This window comes from Prunus avium, chromosome 7 (assembly GCF_965620075.1).
Source record: "Prunus avium chromosome 7, drPruAviu1.hap1.1, whole genome shotgun sequence".
In the NCBI taxonomy this organism is placed as follows: Eukaryota; Viridiplantae; Streptophyta; class Magnoliopsida; order Rosales; family Rosaceae; genus Prunus; species Prunus avium.
This window is the reverse complement of record NC_142290.1, coordinates 31,167,369-31,179,978: the sequence shown is the minus strand read 5'-3', so window position 1 is coordinate 31,179,978 and position 12,610 is coordinate 31,167,369. Positions and strand designations below refer to the sequence as shown.

General features: G+C 35.3%; 2 protein-coding genes across 4 annotated transcripts; one reads left to right on the top strand and one right to left on the bottom strand.

Annotated features, from left to right (window-relative positions):
- The first annotated feature begins 1,097 nt into the window (after positions 1–1,097).
- Positions 1,098–4,922, top strand: LOC110765838 (PI-PLC X domain-containing protein At5g67130-like). Of its 2 annotated transcripts, XM_021969081.2 has the most exons (9): positions 1,098–1,393; positions 1,559–1,650; positions 1,746–1,868; positions 1,977–2,114; positions 3,113–3,211; positions 3,344–3,647; positions 3,986–4,209; positions 4,316–4,402; positions 4,518–4,922. In XM_021969081.2, the coding sequence occupies exons 2-9, from the start codon at positions 1,570–1,572 to the stop codon at positions 4,704–4,706; spliced, it is 1,245 nt and encodes a 414-aa protein (XP_021824773.1). In that variant the 5' UTR covers positions 1,098–1,393; positions 1,559–1,569; the 3' UTR covers positions 4,707–4,922. The 2 variants fall into 2 exon arrangements, with proteins under 2 accessions (XP_021824773.1, XP_088101012.1); XM_088244886.1 differs by lacking the exon at positions 1,098–1,393 and having other exon boundaries at positions 1,420–1,650.
- Positions 4,923–6,745: 1,823 nt separating this feature from the next.
- LOC110766157 (putative serine/threonine-protein kinase At1g01540) lies at positions 6,746–9,962 on the bottom strand. 2 transcript variants are annotated; one of them, XM_021969441.2, is made up of 7 exons: positions 9,039–9,962; positions 8,744–8,848; positions 8,464–8,586; positions 8,185–8,355; positions 7,957–8,086; positions 7,618–7,827; positions 6,746–7,215 (listed from the first exon to the last, which is right to left on the bottom strand). In XM_021969441.2, the coding sequence occupies exons 1-7, from the start codon at positions 9,659–9,661 to the stop codon at positions 7,057–7,059; spliced, it is 1,521 nt and encodes a 506-aa protein (XP_021825133.1). In that variant the 5' UTR covers positions 9,662–9,962; the 3' UTR covers positions 6,746–7,056. The 2 variants fall into 2 exon arrangements, 1 of the variants encoding a protein (XP_021825133.1); XR_002528119.2 differs by having other exon boundaries at positions 7,077–7,215; positions 7,505–7,827.
- Positions 9,963–12,610: the final 2,648 nt, after the last annotated feature.

The window sequence follows — 12,610 nt, the reverse complement described above, 5'->3', positions numbered from 1 at the left end:
CTCTATGTTTGATTAGGATTGAATATGGTGAGTATAGTGTATTTATTAAAATTATATTTGTTTCTCAATTCAATATATCCTTTTTAGTCATTTTATATTAGTGTAAATTAATAATTTAATAATAAGATGTACTTAGTTAATTTTAGAGTTCATTTAGCATCACTCTTGATTAATTATGAATGTTCACTAGACAAGAACAAAAGTTAAACAAAATATAAATAAAAAGCTTCCATTTGTAATTGGATCTATATGATCCATAAACCATTAGGCATAGTTTATACATAGGTGATAGTGGGTCATCTCATAAAGTAGACCAAAAATAGATGTCAAATAATATCACTTTGTTTTTGTTATAATTTAGAAAGAAAAAAAATTACAATTTCTTAAAAGTTTTCGTAGTTGTAATAATAATAGAGAACATCTTTTTGACTTTTATAAAATTCTTTAGGAAATATTATATTTCTTCTTATCCTACAACAAAAGTCAAATCACAATACATTTCCTGAGTTATGGTCACAATGAGTCATTTTCTAATTAAATGTTGAATTCACAATATAATCTATGAGTTGTGAGTCTCGTTATTCTCAAATAAAAATTTAGACCATGCTCTCGTAAAATTATTTTCTCTTTAAGATTATGCTTTATTATTAATTTATAATGTTTACGGGCCTATTATCATTTGGTTCAGTGATACTTATTCTTTATTTTGTTAGAAAAAGATTCTAAGTTTGGATCTAATCATTGATAAATGTTTGATTAATTTATAATTAAAAGAATAATGCGTATGGGAACCGTGTTGGATTGAAGCATGTTTATGGAGATGCCACCTTTTGATGTTGTGTTTGCTTGTCGAGTTCATGTGGACTCCAGAGTTTTTCTTTTGTTCCATGAGTTTTAGGTGTAGGTTTAGTTGTGTTTTAAAAAAAAAAAAAAAATAGTGAATTTTAAAATTAAAAAAAGGATAAAAATAGAAAAACAAAAGAGATGGCAGATGCTAAAGTGACATGGAGCCTTCCAGCACCTAACGGACGCCGACGCGTTTCCATCTGACTTGTGTCATATACCAAATAACCTATGCGACACCCTGTAGGCTGTAACCCAAACAAACCTCTCTTTCCTCAAATTCCCATAAATTTTTTGTCAAATTAAATTGTGTAAATGTAAGCCCAGGAGAGAGAGAGTTTAAAACCATCCCCACATCCCAACCCCACCTTCATCAGAAAGAGAGGGAAAACCAAACTACCAGAACTCTCTCTCTTTCAAGCACCATACACATCTCATCTTTCATCTCACTCTCTCACTCAATCACCATCTCTCCCTCTCTCTTTGGATAAAGTTCAATCTGAAACTTTTCCAACCAAAAAAAGAAAGAAGGTGAAACCTGGAAATTGAGGTACAAATTACAATACAAAGGTTTTTCCTTTTGTCATGTCACATCCTTAAATCTCTGTTTCCTTTCTTGAAAACCCATAAACCCCTCAATCCACCACATTGACACAACACAACCCAATTTAACCCTTTTGCTTTTTTCTTTCTTCTTTTGTTTCTTTGATTGCAGAGAACATAAAGATGGGAACTTTATTAATGAAGCTCCAGCTTCAAGCTCTGTTCATCGCAGTTTGCCTATTTTGTTCCTCTTCCTGTCTCAAGGTTCCATCTTTTTACCATATCTTTAGCTTATATTGTAATTCATTTTCTGGGCATCAAATTTTTTTGACCTTTTTGGTTTCCCAAATGCCAAACAGATCGGAGAGACTTGTTCCAAAGACAGCGAGTGCGACGGCGGGTTGAGCTGCCAATCATGCGCTGCAAATGGAAACACCCGACTCAGATGTACCCGGATTCAACCCACAAGTCCCACATCGAAGGTTATTAATTTTTCCCATGTCAATAATTATAATTAAATATTGTTTAGGGTTGTGCATGTGGGTTTAGTATGAATTTTGTCTAAATTTAATTGGTGGTTATTGGATTAGGTGAAAGGTCTGCCATTTAATCGGTATTCATGGCTAACCACCCACAACTCATTCGCTCAAGCTGGGGTGAGGTCAGCCACTGGATCCTTGCTTGTTACTCCGATGAACCAGAATGACACCGTAACCTCTCAACTCAAAGTAAGGTTTTTTTTTTTTTTGTTTTGTGTGTGGTAATTTTCCTCCTTCCTATTTTCTGTTTTCTGTCTCCTGCATTTTTGTTTTTCACTTTTTTAATATTTGGGTTGCTGGAATTTATATTTATATTTAATTTTTTGGGAATGTAAAGTTCTTGCCTGCCAAGTGCCAGGGGCAAGGTGGCGTGGTCGAATCTCAAATTTATTTTTTTCGGTGAAATGAGAGAGAGACAGAGACAATCTCAATTTTGATGCGGTAGTCAATTTTGAATTGTTGACCGAACAAATGGGATTTTTATATATATTATCCTTTTTCTGTTTTCTTATTTCTTGGTTGACAAATTTGTGTCTGATGACGTGGCAGTTGTCACTCCGTTGATGTGATTCAGCAGGCTCATGTTGAACTTTGGTGTGTGTTGTATTGATCTGTGTTGCATTTTTTTTTTTTCCAATTTCTTTAAAATTGATATTCATTCGTAGGGCTCCTTTATAGCTTGTTCAACTTTCCAGCGTGTGGCTGTCACGATGCATTGTAGCTTCAGCGTTGAAAACTGATACTATTAAGGGAGCCTACTAATGATTATCAATAGGTTTAAAAAGCATGACAATTTTCTCAGGGCAAAAGGGCAAAAAATTTAAAAAAAGAAAGGTTTTTTTTTTTTCTTCTTCTAAAGAATGATAAAGTTTTCAAATTAAGCTGTGTAAGTGATCATTGAGGCACATGTCTATCTGTCCCTTATTTCTCTTTGCTAATTACCTGTCCCTTTGATTAACAAAGAAGAAATGGAGCCTATTTGTGTTTACTAAAAGAGAAGCATTCACCCAATCCACCTGAAACACTTTACTCTCCTCCATGTAGTTATTCTGACAGTCTACTGCCCACAACATATTTTTCTTGTTTTGGTGTACCTAAATTATGGAAATGAATTATTTACTTGTTTTTAGTGTCTACTCTTCTTCTATTTTTTGTCAAAATTAAATATGCTTTTCTATTATTGGCAGAATGGAGTTCGAGGGCTTATGCTGGATATGTATGACTTCCTCAACGACATCTGGTTATGTCACTCAACTGGTGGCAAATGTTACAACCTAACAGCATTTGTAAGTGCTTCAGTGATGATTTACCAACAGTAAACATGTAAATTCTTAGATCAGTTTTTATATTAAGGTTGCAAAATTGAAAATGTTGCTTTTGATTTATTGATTTTGCTTGTGCATTGATTTTCTCTGCAGCAACCTGCTATTAATGTGCTGAAAGAAATTCAAGCGTTTTTGGAAGCAAACCCCTCAGAGATTGTCACCATTATTATTGAAGATTATGTAGAATCTCCACAGGGCTTGACAAAGGTCTTTGAGGCAGCTGGGCTTAAAAAGTATTGGTTCCCAGTTGCTCAGATGCCAAAGAATGGGGAAGATTGGCCAACCGTGGACGATATGGTCCAGAACAATCAGAGGCTGGTGGTCTTCACCTCTAAGTCAGCTAAGGAGGCTTCAGAGGGAATTGCTTATGAGTGGAACTACGTGGTAGAAAATCAATGTGAGTCCTTTTTTTAAACTTTTCATCCTGTCAATTTTGTCTTTTTAGTAATTCAAGGCAATACAACTTAGTTAAGAACCCTACCCTCTGCACCCTGCTTTTCGAGCACTATGAAGAACATGTGGAATATGAGCTACAAAGTTATGCACCTCACCAGACTGTTTGTTTAATGTTTGTTCCAGAATCTATAGTGAGATCATTTAACATCCAAACTCTATCATTTAGGCAGTTTCTGTAAACTGCTTTTAGGTTACTTAAAATCAAAGTATGAACATATCATTTGATTGATGCGCTTCTTGCACTTCTTCCTCAATTTTGTTTGTGTACTGTATTCTCAGATGGAAATGGCGGGATGATACCTGGTTCATGTCCGAATCGTGCTGAATCATCTCCCATGAACACAAAATCTATATCACTAGTTCTCGTGAACTATTTTCGCGATCTCCCCAACGCATCAGCGTCTTGCCTGGACAATTCAGCTCCCTTACTGAATGCGTCGAAAAGTTGTTATGAAGCAGCAGGGAAACGGTGGGCAAACTTCATTGCTGTTGATTATTATGAGGTATAGTTATGGACACATTGTCCATTGCAAAATCCTTGCAATAATGTCAAAGTAGACAAAGGACATATTTGTATGCATGCCTAACCTATTGCTTTCTTTGTTGCAGAAAAGTGATGGTGGGGGAGCCCCAGAAGCAGTGGATGAAGCAAATGGCCATCTCACATGTGGGTGTGACAGAATTACATATTGCAAGGTTTGCAACTTTTATTTCCTTTCAGAGTGGAATTTACCATTACAACTTTATAAACTAATCAAACAAGGAAAATATGAGAATCGTCTAAGTTTTTTGATCCATCATGTATGAGCAGGGAAATGGTAGTAATGCTACACTTGGTCAATGCGACGTCCCAACACTTGCTCCGCCACCACCTGCGGCCGCCACCACCACCACCACTCAATCTCAATCTCCCAGTAACTTTGCTTCTCAGGATACATCAGTCCAGTTGCTGTGGCTGTGTGGAACAATTTTGGCTACGACTCTCTCAATTTGGATATGATTGTTACACTTATTGCTTGCTACCTCGCTTGTAATATTTAAACCACACGAACATAATTTTTTAGAAAAAAATTTCATTCCTCTATTGTTCTGGGCCTTGAGTTAAATATCTATTCGAATATTGTAACTAGTAAAAACTTTTGTACAGTCAATTCTCTCTACTCTTTTCATTTATGAATTTTGTCATAACCAATAAAGAGTTTCTTAAATTTGTTTCTTTTCCTTTTCTTTTTATAATTATGGTGGGAAGTTTTTGTAAAGTTAAAGCTGGGCCAAGTTGGTTTGTCAGGTCTCCTAGAGATTTCACTTAACTAGACCACCTATGCAAGAAGCTACAATGGAGAGATGTAAAAACCTCTGCACTCGAAGTCTGTATTTGAATCTTTGCATTCATGCATAATAATGCATATTAGGTTTTGTGTTCGAATTCCTTTTTTTAATATTACTTGCACTTTTGAAAAAAAAGAAAAAAAACAGAATTACAAAAAATCATTCCTTTGGTGTGGTGTGGGTAGGTAGTATGGAAGAAGCATTTGGACAGAAATGTGATCCTAAACAGAAAAAAACAAATACCCATTTCCAAAGAATCTACAAAGGGACCTGCAAAGTCGATTAATTCATTGAGAAATGCTAGCAACCTTCTCTCCAACCTTCTCTTTTGGACCTTCTCCCTTCTCCTCATGACAAGTGTCACTTTCCTTACACTTAAAACAATGTTATTAATTCATCACACAAGTTAGTTTTTGTTTTCCAAGTTTACCCTTTTAAAATGTATTGGCTTCTATATTTCCTTCAATTTATTCAAATTTTATTACAACTTCTTTAGCACATTATTAAAAATTAAATAATTTAAAATTAAAAAAAAACGTCATATTTTTTTGAAAAAAAAATAAAGTTCGTTTTATGACATTGTTATCATCTTTAGAATTTTATGACAAAACACACATTCTCTTTGGAATTTTTTTTTTTTTTTTTTAAACTTCAGTTTTTATTTCCTTATTTAATTTTTTAACAAGATGGTAAGAAAGTTGTAAAAAAATTAGCTTGTTATTAAAAAAAATTAATACATTTAATAAGGGTAAACTTGGAAAACAAAAACTAGTTTGTGTGATGCATTAATGACATTGTTTTAAGTGTAAGGAAAGCGACACTTGTCATGAGAAGAAGGGAGAAGGTCCAAAAGAGAAGGTTTGAGAGAAGGTTGATAGCACTCCCCTAATTCATTATATTTACATTCCCGAGTTGCATACAAGTGTGCTAAGGGGTGGTTTTTTTTATAGCTAGTAGCCACACATTCCCTTTTGAAAATGAAGTCCTAATTAAACTATTCTTTCCCAAATATGATAAACCTCTTTTTTAGAAAAAGAAGAATATGTAGTAGCCTTGAAGGGATTGATCATTAATCTTGTCGAGATTCCCCTGCCAGTTCACACCAGAGGTTTGAGAAAAGCATTAGTTTTTTATGGACGTGGAACCAAGAATTAACGGTCATAAATATCAAAACTGCAACTAGTAGAATTTTTTTTAATACTATTTAGGAACAACATGAACATGTTACATGGGGATGAATCAATGATGATGTGCATCTGGCCCCAGTTCATATAAAAACTCTAAATTGCTATCATGTGGGCTGTCTTGAAATTTGAAAATAACCCTCTACTTGCCAACTAGAGGTTCCAACAAAAAAGCGTGTCATTGCATTTTAACTAAAGGTGTATTCTCACCACTTCTTTTAATATTTAACGTGTGTTTATAGGCATGACCATGATTAACTTTTTACTTTATATTTATGAAACCATGGTTATGCATATGAACATGTTTCAAGTATTGAGAATGGTGATGAGGAAGAGGATACACCTTGAGTTAAAGTAACGAGCAAAAATGCTATCTATGATAAATTAAAAAATGACCTACTACTTTAGCATGAATTTCAGTGTCTAAAAGGACCATTTGATTTAGGGAATTCACTTTTAGAGCTTTGATATAAACACTGACAATCTCAATGCCACCCTATGTCATTTCTCAGCAACAATAGCAATCTTAACAATGAAGAAACTATCATTTGGATTTGAATTTTTTATATATGAAAATAATTTTATTTAAGAATGACAGAAGTGAGCAATAATGTGACTAATAAATTACATGGCACACTCATGCTCAAAGCTTTCCTGAACAATGGCATTTGCCAGAACATTTGAATCAGGCGTTCTTTTGAAACTATGTGGACCAAAAAACACAATCAGCAAACAATGTAGAGTAATACCCTACGTAAAAGCCAGGCATGTAACTGGATAACTTTGTCACCATTTGCAATGGCCAGCTTCTGTATTCAAACAAGTTTGGCAAAATTTTCACAGCTTTTCTTCTTGATGTCTCCATCTTGTATTATCGGCGTGCATGCCACTTTCATACCCGATCCTATCACCGGATTCAGTTACTTGCTTCTCTTTCAGCCCAACCTTCACATTGTCACCATCTGAGCATTCTGCGGCCCTTCTAGGTCTTCGATCCTGAAATTTCACAACTTGATAAGTACCAAAATTGAATTGAAACATCGAAATGAAAGAAATGATAGCATCAAAGGAATAAATAAAGATTTTAAGGAAATAGGGAGAAAGAACGCACAATCAGGTCATAAATCAAAATGTATAAATGAACTGCATGGAGAAGGAAATGGTTGATTAGGAGTAGCATTATATCTAGCATCAGTGCTCTAAGCATAGTTGATTTTCCACATTTACAGCAAAGGTTGAAAAGGCTCATTCATCTGATGTGATGTGATGTGATATGATACGTTACCTTCTTATGTAGTATGCTATGTCAACCCAGAAAGTATTTCAAGTGCCAAAAGAAATCAAAGGAGAGAGAGAAACAGAGAGAACTTAAATTCATATTCAATAAGAAGCGAATACATCTTTGAAAGGGGACTCTTCAGCTTCTAGCATATGTACAATATGTCCCAATTTTGGCCGCTTCTGTGCATTTGGGTCTACACAACGTAAAGCTACAAGAAGAGCCCGCTTCAATGCCCTCGAAGTAGGCTTCTGAGCTAACTTGGGATCCAACACTCCCTCTGGATTCCTGTTAGCAACCATCTTCTTAAGCCACTCAACTAAGTTCACCTGAAAATTATAGACTTTCAATTAAAAGAAACATTAGGGGAAACAGGGAAAGTAGACAACCATGAGAAAGATTAGCTAAATTTTTCAGCTCTTATATTCAACAAAGTGCTAGTATAAAACTGTCCAAACCTCTTCTGGTGGCCGGCCATAATCAACTGGATTCCTCCCAGATATTATCTCCATGATAAGAATCCCAAAACTATACACATCACTTCTCTCATTTAACATGCCTGTACTTGCATATTCAGGAGCTACATATCTTCAAAAGGCAGCAACAAATTGCTATTACGTCAATGAAAGAAAATGCAAGTACATGAACTCATACATATATGCACATGGAGAGAGGGTCCAACTTACCCAAATGTTCCCATGACACGGGTTGTAATGTAGCTCATCTCAGAACCAATGAGCTTGGCAAGGCCAAAGTCTGACACCTTGGCATTCCACTGCTTGTCAAGTAAAATGTTGCTCGATTTTATATCTCGGTGAATAACCTTGGGTTCCAATCCTTCATGAAGGTATGTTAACCTACAAGATTAAATCAGTTATGACGAAAGCCATGTATTAGGGTAGGAGAAGGAAGAAAGATCAAGGATTAAATCACATATGTGAATTTTAAATTGATTTGATTTGCACCCTTTTGCTGTTCCCAGTATGATATTCATTCGAATCTCCCAAGTAAGAGGACTGGAAGGCCCTACATCCCCATGAAGCCACTGTTCTAAGTTCCCATTGTTGACGTACTCATACACAAGCATCCTATCACATGAGAAAACAAACAGTACTACATAAATGACTTCAAGATAAAAGATTTTGAGTTGCATCAATATTGTGATCACCATAAAATTAAGGTTGCAAGACTAAAAGGGAACAATTGAAATAATGAAGCTAAGGCAATTAGGCAAAAACAGAGTACCTATGAGCTCCTTCAGCACAGAAACCGAGCAATCTCACTAAATTCTTATGCCGAACTCGTCCAATTGCCTCAACTTCAACCTTGAACTCCTTCTCAGCTTGTCCCCTTTCAAATACCCCATTTTTAATCCATTAATTCAATGTCACAACATCAGTCAATTAGTACAACACAATGGCTAACAAAATTATATTAATCAAACACAAATTAAACCTCAAATTATAAGAGCTCAACTGACCGACACACAACACTATAAAAGAAAAGAATTGCTTCCAAAAAAAAAAAAGAGAGAGAGAACCTGTTGTTGAGCAAGTTCTTGACAGCAACCTGAGTTTTATCCTCCAACACACCATGATAAACAATCCCATACCCTCCTTCACCAATGACATTCTCATCTACAAACCCATTTGTTGCAACCTCAAGCTCTCTCAGAGTGTACCAATGTCCCCAACCCAAGTGAGAAACTTCAGGTCCCACCATAGCCACCTGATCAACAGCACGAGCCTCCCCACTTCCATGAGAAGAAGAAGACCCAATTGGATAAGTAATCCTATGGTCCTTGCCAATCTCAATGTGAACTTTCTGGTACCCAATTGGGCTCTCATCCTCTGTAGGCGTCAGCAAGGCTTGCCTTTCGATTCTGGGAATTGGGTCGGGTTCAGGATATGGGTAAGCTTGGACTTGGGTCCGAACATGGTCGACCCTGATCTCCTGGATCTCTTTGGAGACAATTGGGATTGTGGGTTTTTGTAAAGTTTTGTTCTTGGATCGCTTGGAGGCCAACCAGAGGGAAATGAGAAACAAAACGAGCACAAAAGCAGCTCCAACGCAAACCCCAAGAACGATCCACAAACGAAGACCAAAAATTGAGGTCTGCTCCGAGAGGTGGTCGCTCATGTGCTCTGTTTGGTTACCAGACATTTCAAATTCTGTTGCTTTCTCATGAGCTGTGTTTGATGGGTCGGTGTGAAGAATTGTGAAGCTGTGGCTTTGCAAGAAGGGAGAGCTTAAGAAGAGTGAAGAGCTTAGTGAGAGAGAGAGAGAGAGAGAAGAGGAAGAAGAAATAGTGGAAAAGGTTAATGGCAGCTGGCGTGATGGGACTCTTTGGAATCGGAAAAGGATCTGCTGTGTCTACAAGTAGCTGCTGGCTGCTGGCTGCTGGCTGCTGCTGCTTCTGCTTTTTGAGTGAAAATGTAAATACGCGGGGCTCAATTTGGCTGTTGGTTGAGAGTTCCCGTCTTATTTCTCCAGCGTTTGTGAAAATGCATTTAATGTCCAAAAATAGTAACTTTGAATATGATATTCAATTGCTTAAGACCCAAGGTTTTCCAAATCCAAAGTGTGTACAATTTTTGTTAAATCATAAAAGTAAAATAAAATAAATGTATATTTGTGAGTATATTTACTATATTTAACATCTGTTAAAGTTAAAAGGTCATTTGTTAGGCCATCCCCAATGGGGGCTCTATATGGGGCTCAACCACCACAAGGCTCCAATATATACAAACCCTCTTTAAAAAGGCATCCCCAATGGTGCAAATTTGGGGCTCTAAAACTTAAAGCCCAGCCGGAGTAATAGCTAAATGTATGACTTTGGTTGAAGCCCCTGAAATCGAGTGGGACCCACCAATTGAAAAAGCTACAGCCCACTTTTGTGTTATTTCTCACTTGCCTGCGACTGTACAAGGCATACTTGCCTTCAATTTGATTGTTGATTTGCTGCTGGCCCACGTTCTTTGCATGTTGGCCCATATAAAACAACTTTGCAAAGTTGATTGTTGATTTGCATGCTGGCCCACGTTCTTTGCAAGGGATCCATATCCAACTTTGGGATGACCATTGTATCTATGAAATAAATGTTGATTTCCAAATCTTGTCCAAATTTTGATTTTTTTTGGTTGAAATGTTCACAAAAAAAAAACTAACATAACATGAATAAACATTAAAGTAAAATAGTTAACAAAAAAAAAAAAACCATGTAAATCAAATTACATCATAAAAAAAAATATAGAGCCCGCCATGAATATAGAGCCCCCCATTGTGGGAGAGATTCCTTTAGAGTCCCAAAGATTCCATCGGAGCTCTAAATGGGGCTCTATAAACCCTTTTTAGAGCCCCAACCATTGGGGATGGCCTTACACTTAGCTAGTTGCCATCCTTATTTCTAGTCATCTTTCTTTTGCATGATTGAGATACAAGGAATTTGTTTCAAAGGGTGTTGATATTTGGGTCATATTTACTGGCCACGTTATGAAAATATTTTTAATATAGGTGGGTCCCACCTACATTGACGAGTGTTGCTATTTGAACCGCATTTACAAATAACATTATCAATTAAGTTAGGGGAGATGTACTATTTCACAAATATTATGTTCAATTAAATGTCATCACTTAAATTTGGGTTTGTTAGGAGAAAAAAACAAAACAAATAATTATTTTTATTAAAAATAGGAGAAGACAATATTTGAAGTCTTACTTGTAAATTTAAAGATTAATATTATTATCAATAAAATTAGGGAGTTGCTATTGGTATTCTAAAAAAAAACTTATTTTGATGTTTTCCCTTTGAAGAAAAATTGCATTTACATAAAGTGAATGGTGACTATTTTAAAGTGTCAATAACAATTCTCTAAAACTATAACCGCCATAACAATTTTGGCAATTAATTAGTAATTTTTATTTTATAAGAAAGATATATAGTGAACTACTAATTTGATAACAAAAACAGTCTTATGTCTGTGGTAAAACATGTAGCTTTTTACACTGCATGCAAAGCACGCAAGAATCATTGTTTTCCTTTTCTCTTTTTCTTTTTTGTCTATTTAAAAAAAAAAAAAAAAATTTCGTATGCATTGTGTTCGCTGATTATATACGATTGTTGTTTTTATTCCCCAGCTGATAATAGAAAACAATTCATATGTATATGCAGATATCTGCATCCCATCTTCATACGCTTCTAGTTAATATTGAGATTAGGCGCGTCATTTTTAGGTGCAGGAAGTTCAAAAACTAATATTTATGCAATTGTCTCTTGTAGAACCTAATCCATTATTTTCATAATTCTAAAGCTACTTGCGACCTTAATTAATGCAAAATTGATATGCACGTCTTTGTTTTTAGTGTGACAAGAATTAGAATATAATTAATTAAGGTGATGGGGAGGGTTGTTACACTTAAATCATATTGAAATCCAGCTAAAACGGATTTAATGCTCTCTATAATCCTATAATTTATAAGTAATTTTGTTTTATAACTTAAAAATTTAGCATGTTATATTATTAGACTGTTAATTTGAACTAGAAACATATTTAAACGATAAATAATTAAACTGGGAGTATAACAATGTTGAACACTAGAAAGAGAGGCATTTCTGTTGAAGACATATCTAAATTTGGGCTAGGAATTTTCTATTGCCAAGGTTCAACTTCTACGCAATGGACTTAAATTCATAAACATATATATTTGTTTTTAGTAAGATGATTTTCTATTTCAACAACTACGATACATCCTTAAAACGATGACGTATTGAAATCCACTCTACACCAAACTGCCCCATTTTTTATTTGTTCCTATTTTATTTTATTTTTTTAAAGACATTTCCTATTGAGAGAGGACGATAATATACTAAACTCACACACACTATACATATGCTAGGACTCAAACTCAGGACCTTGCCTGGGAAACAATTGCTTCAAACCACTACACTAATGGGTCATTTGTAATTGCCCCATATTCTAATTTGTTGGTGAATAGCCCATATTTGAAATCCCTCCCTGTAAAAAAAATTGATCACATCTTAAAAAATCCATGAATTAATATTCTAATTAAACAAGAATGACAATTTAGTGATTGATATCTTTGGTGGGCTTA

Coding starts and splice junctions, on each gene's coding strand:
- LOC110766157 (XM_021969441.2), bottom strand. CDS start 9,661: ATGTCTGGTAACCAAACAGAGCACATGAGCGACCACCTCTCGGAGCAG. Junction 8,849..9,038: donor AAGAACTTGCTCAACAACAG/GTTCTCTCTCTC, acceptor GGTATTTGAAAG/GGGACAAGCTGAGAAGGAGT. Junction 8,087..8,184: donor CGTGTCATGGGAACATTTGG/GTAAGTTGGACC, acceptor TGCCTTTTGAAG/ATATGTAGCTCCTGAATATG.
- LOC110765838 (XM_021969081.2), top strand. CDS start 1,570: ATGGGAACTTTATTAATGAAGCTCCAGCTTCAAGCTCTGTTCATCGCA. Junction 4,210..4,315: donor TTGCTGTTGATTATTATGAG/GTATAGTTATGG, acceptor TCTTTGTTGCAG/AAAAGTGATGGTGGGGGAGC. Junction 4,403..4,517: donor ACAGAATTACATATTGCAAG/GTTTGCAACTTT, acceptor ATGTATGAGCAG/GGAAATGGTAGTAATGCTAC.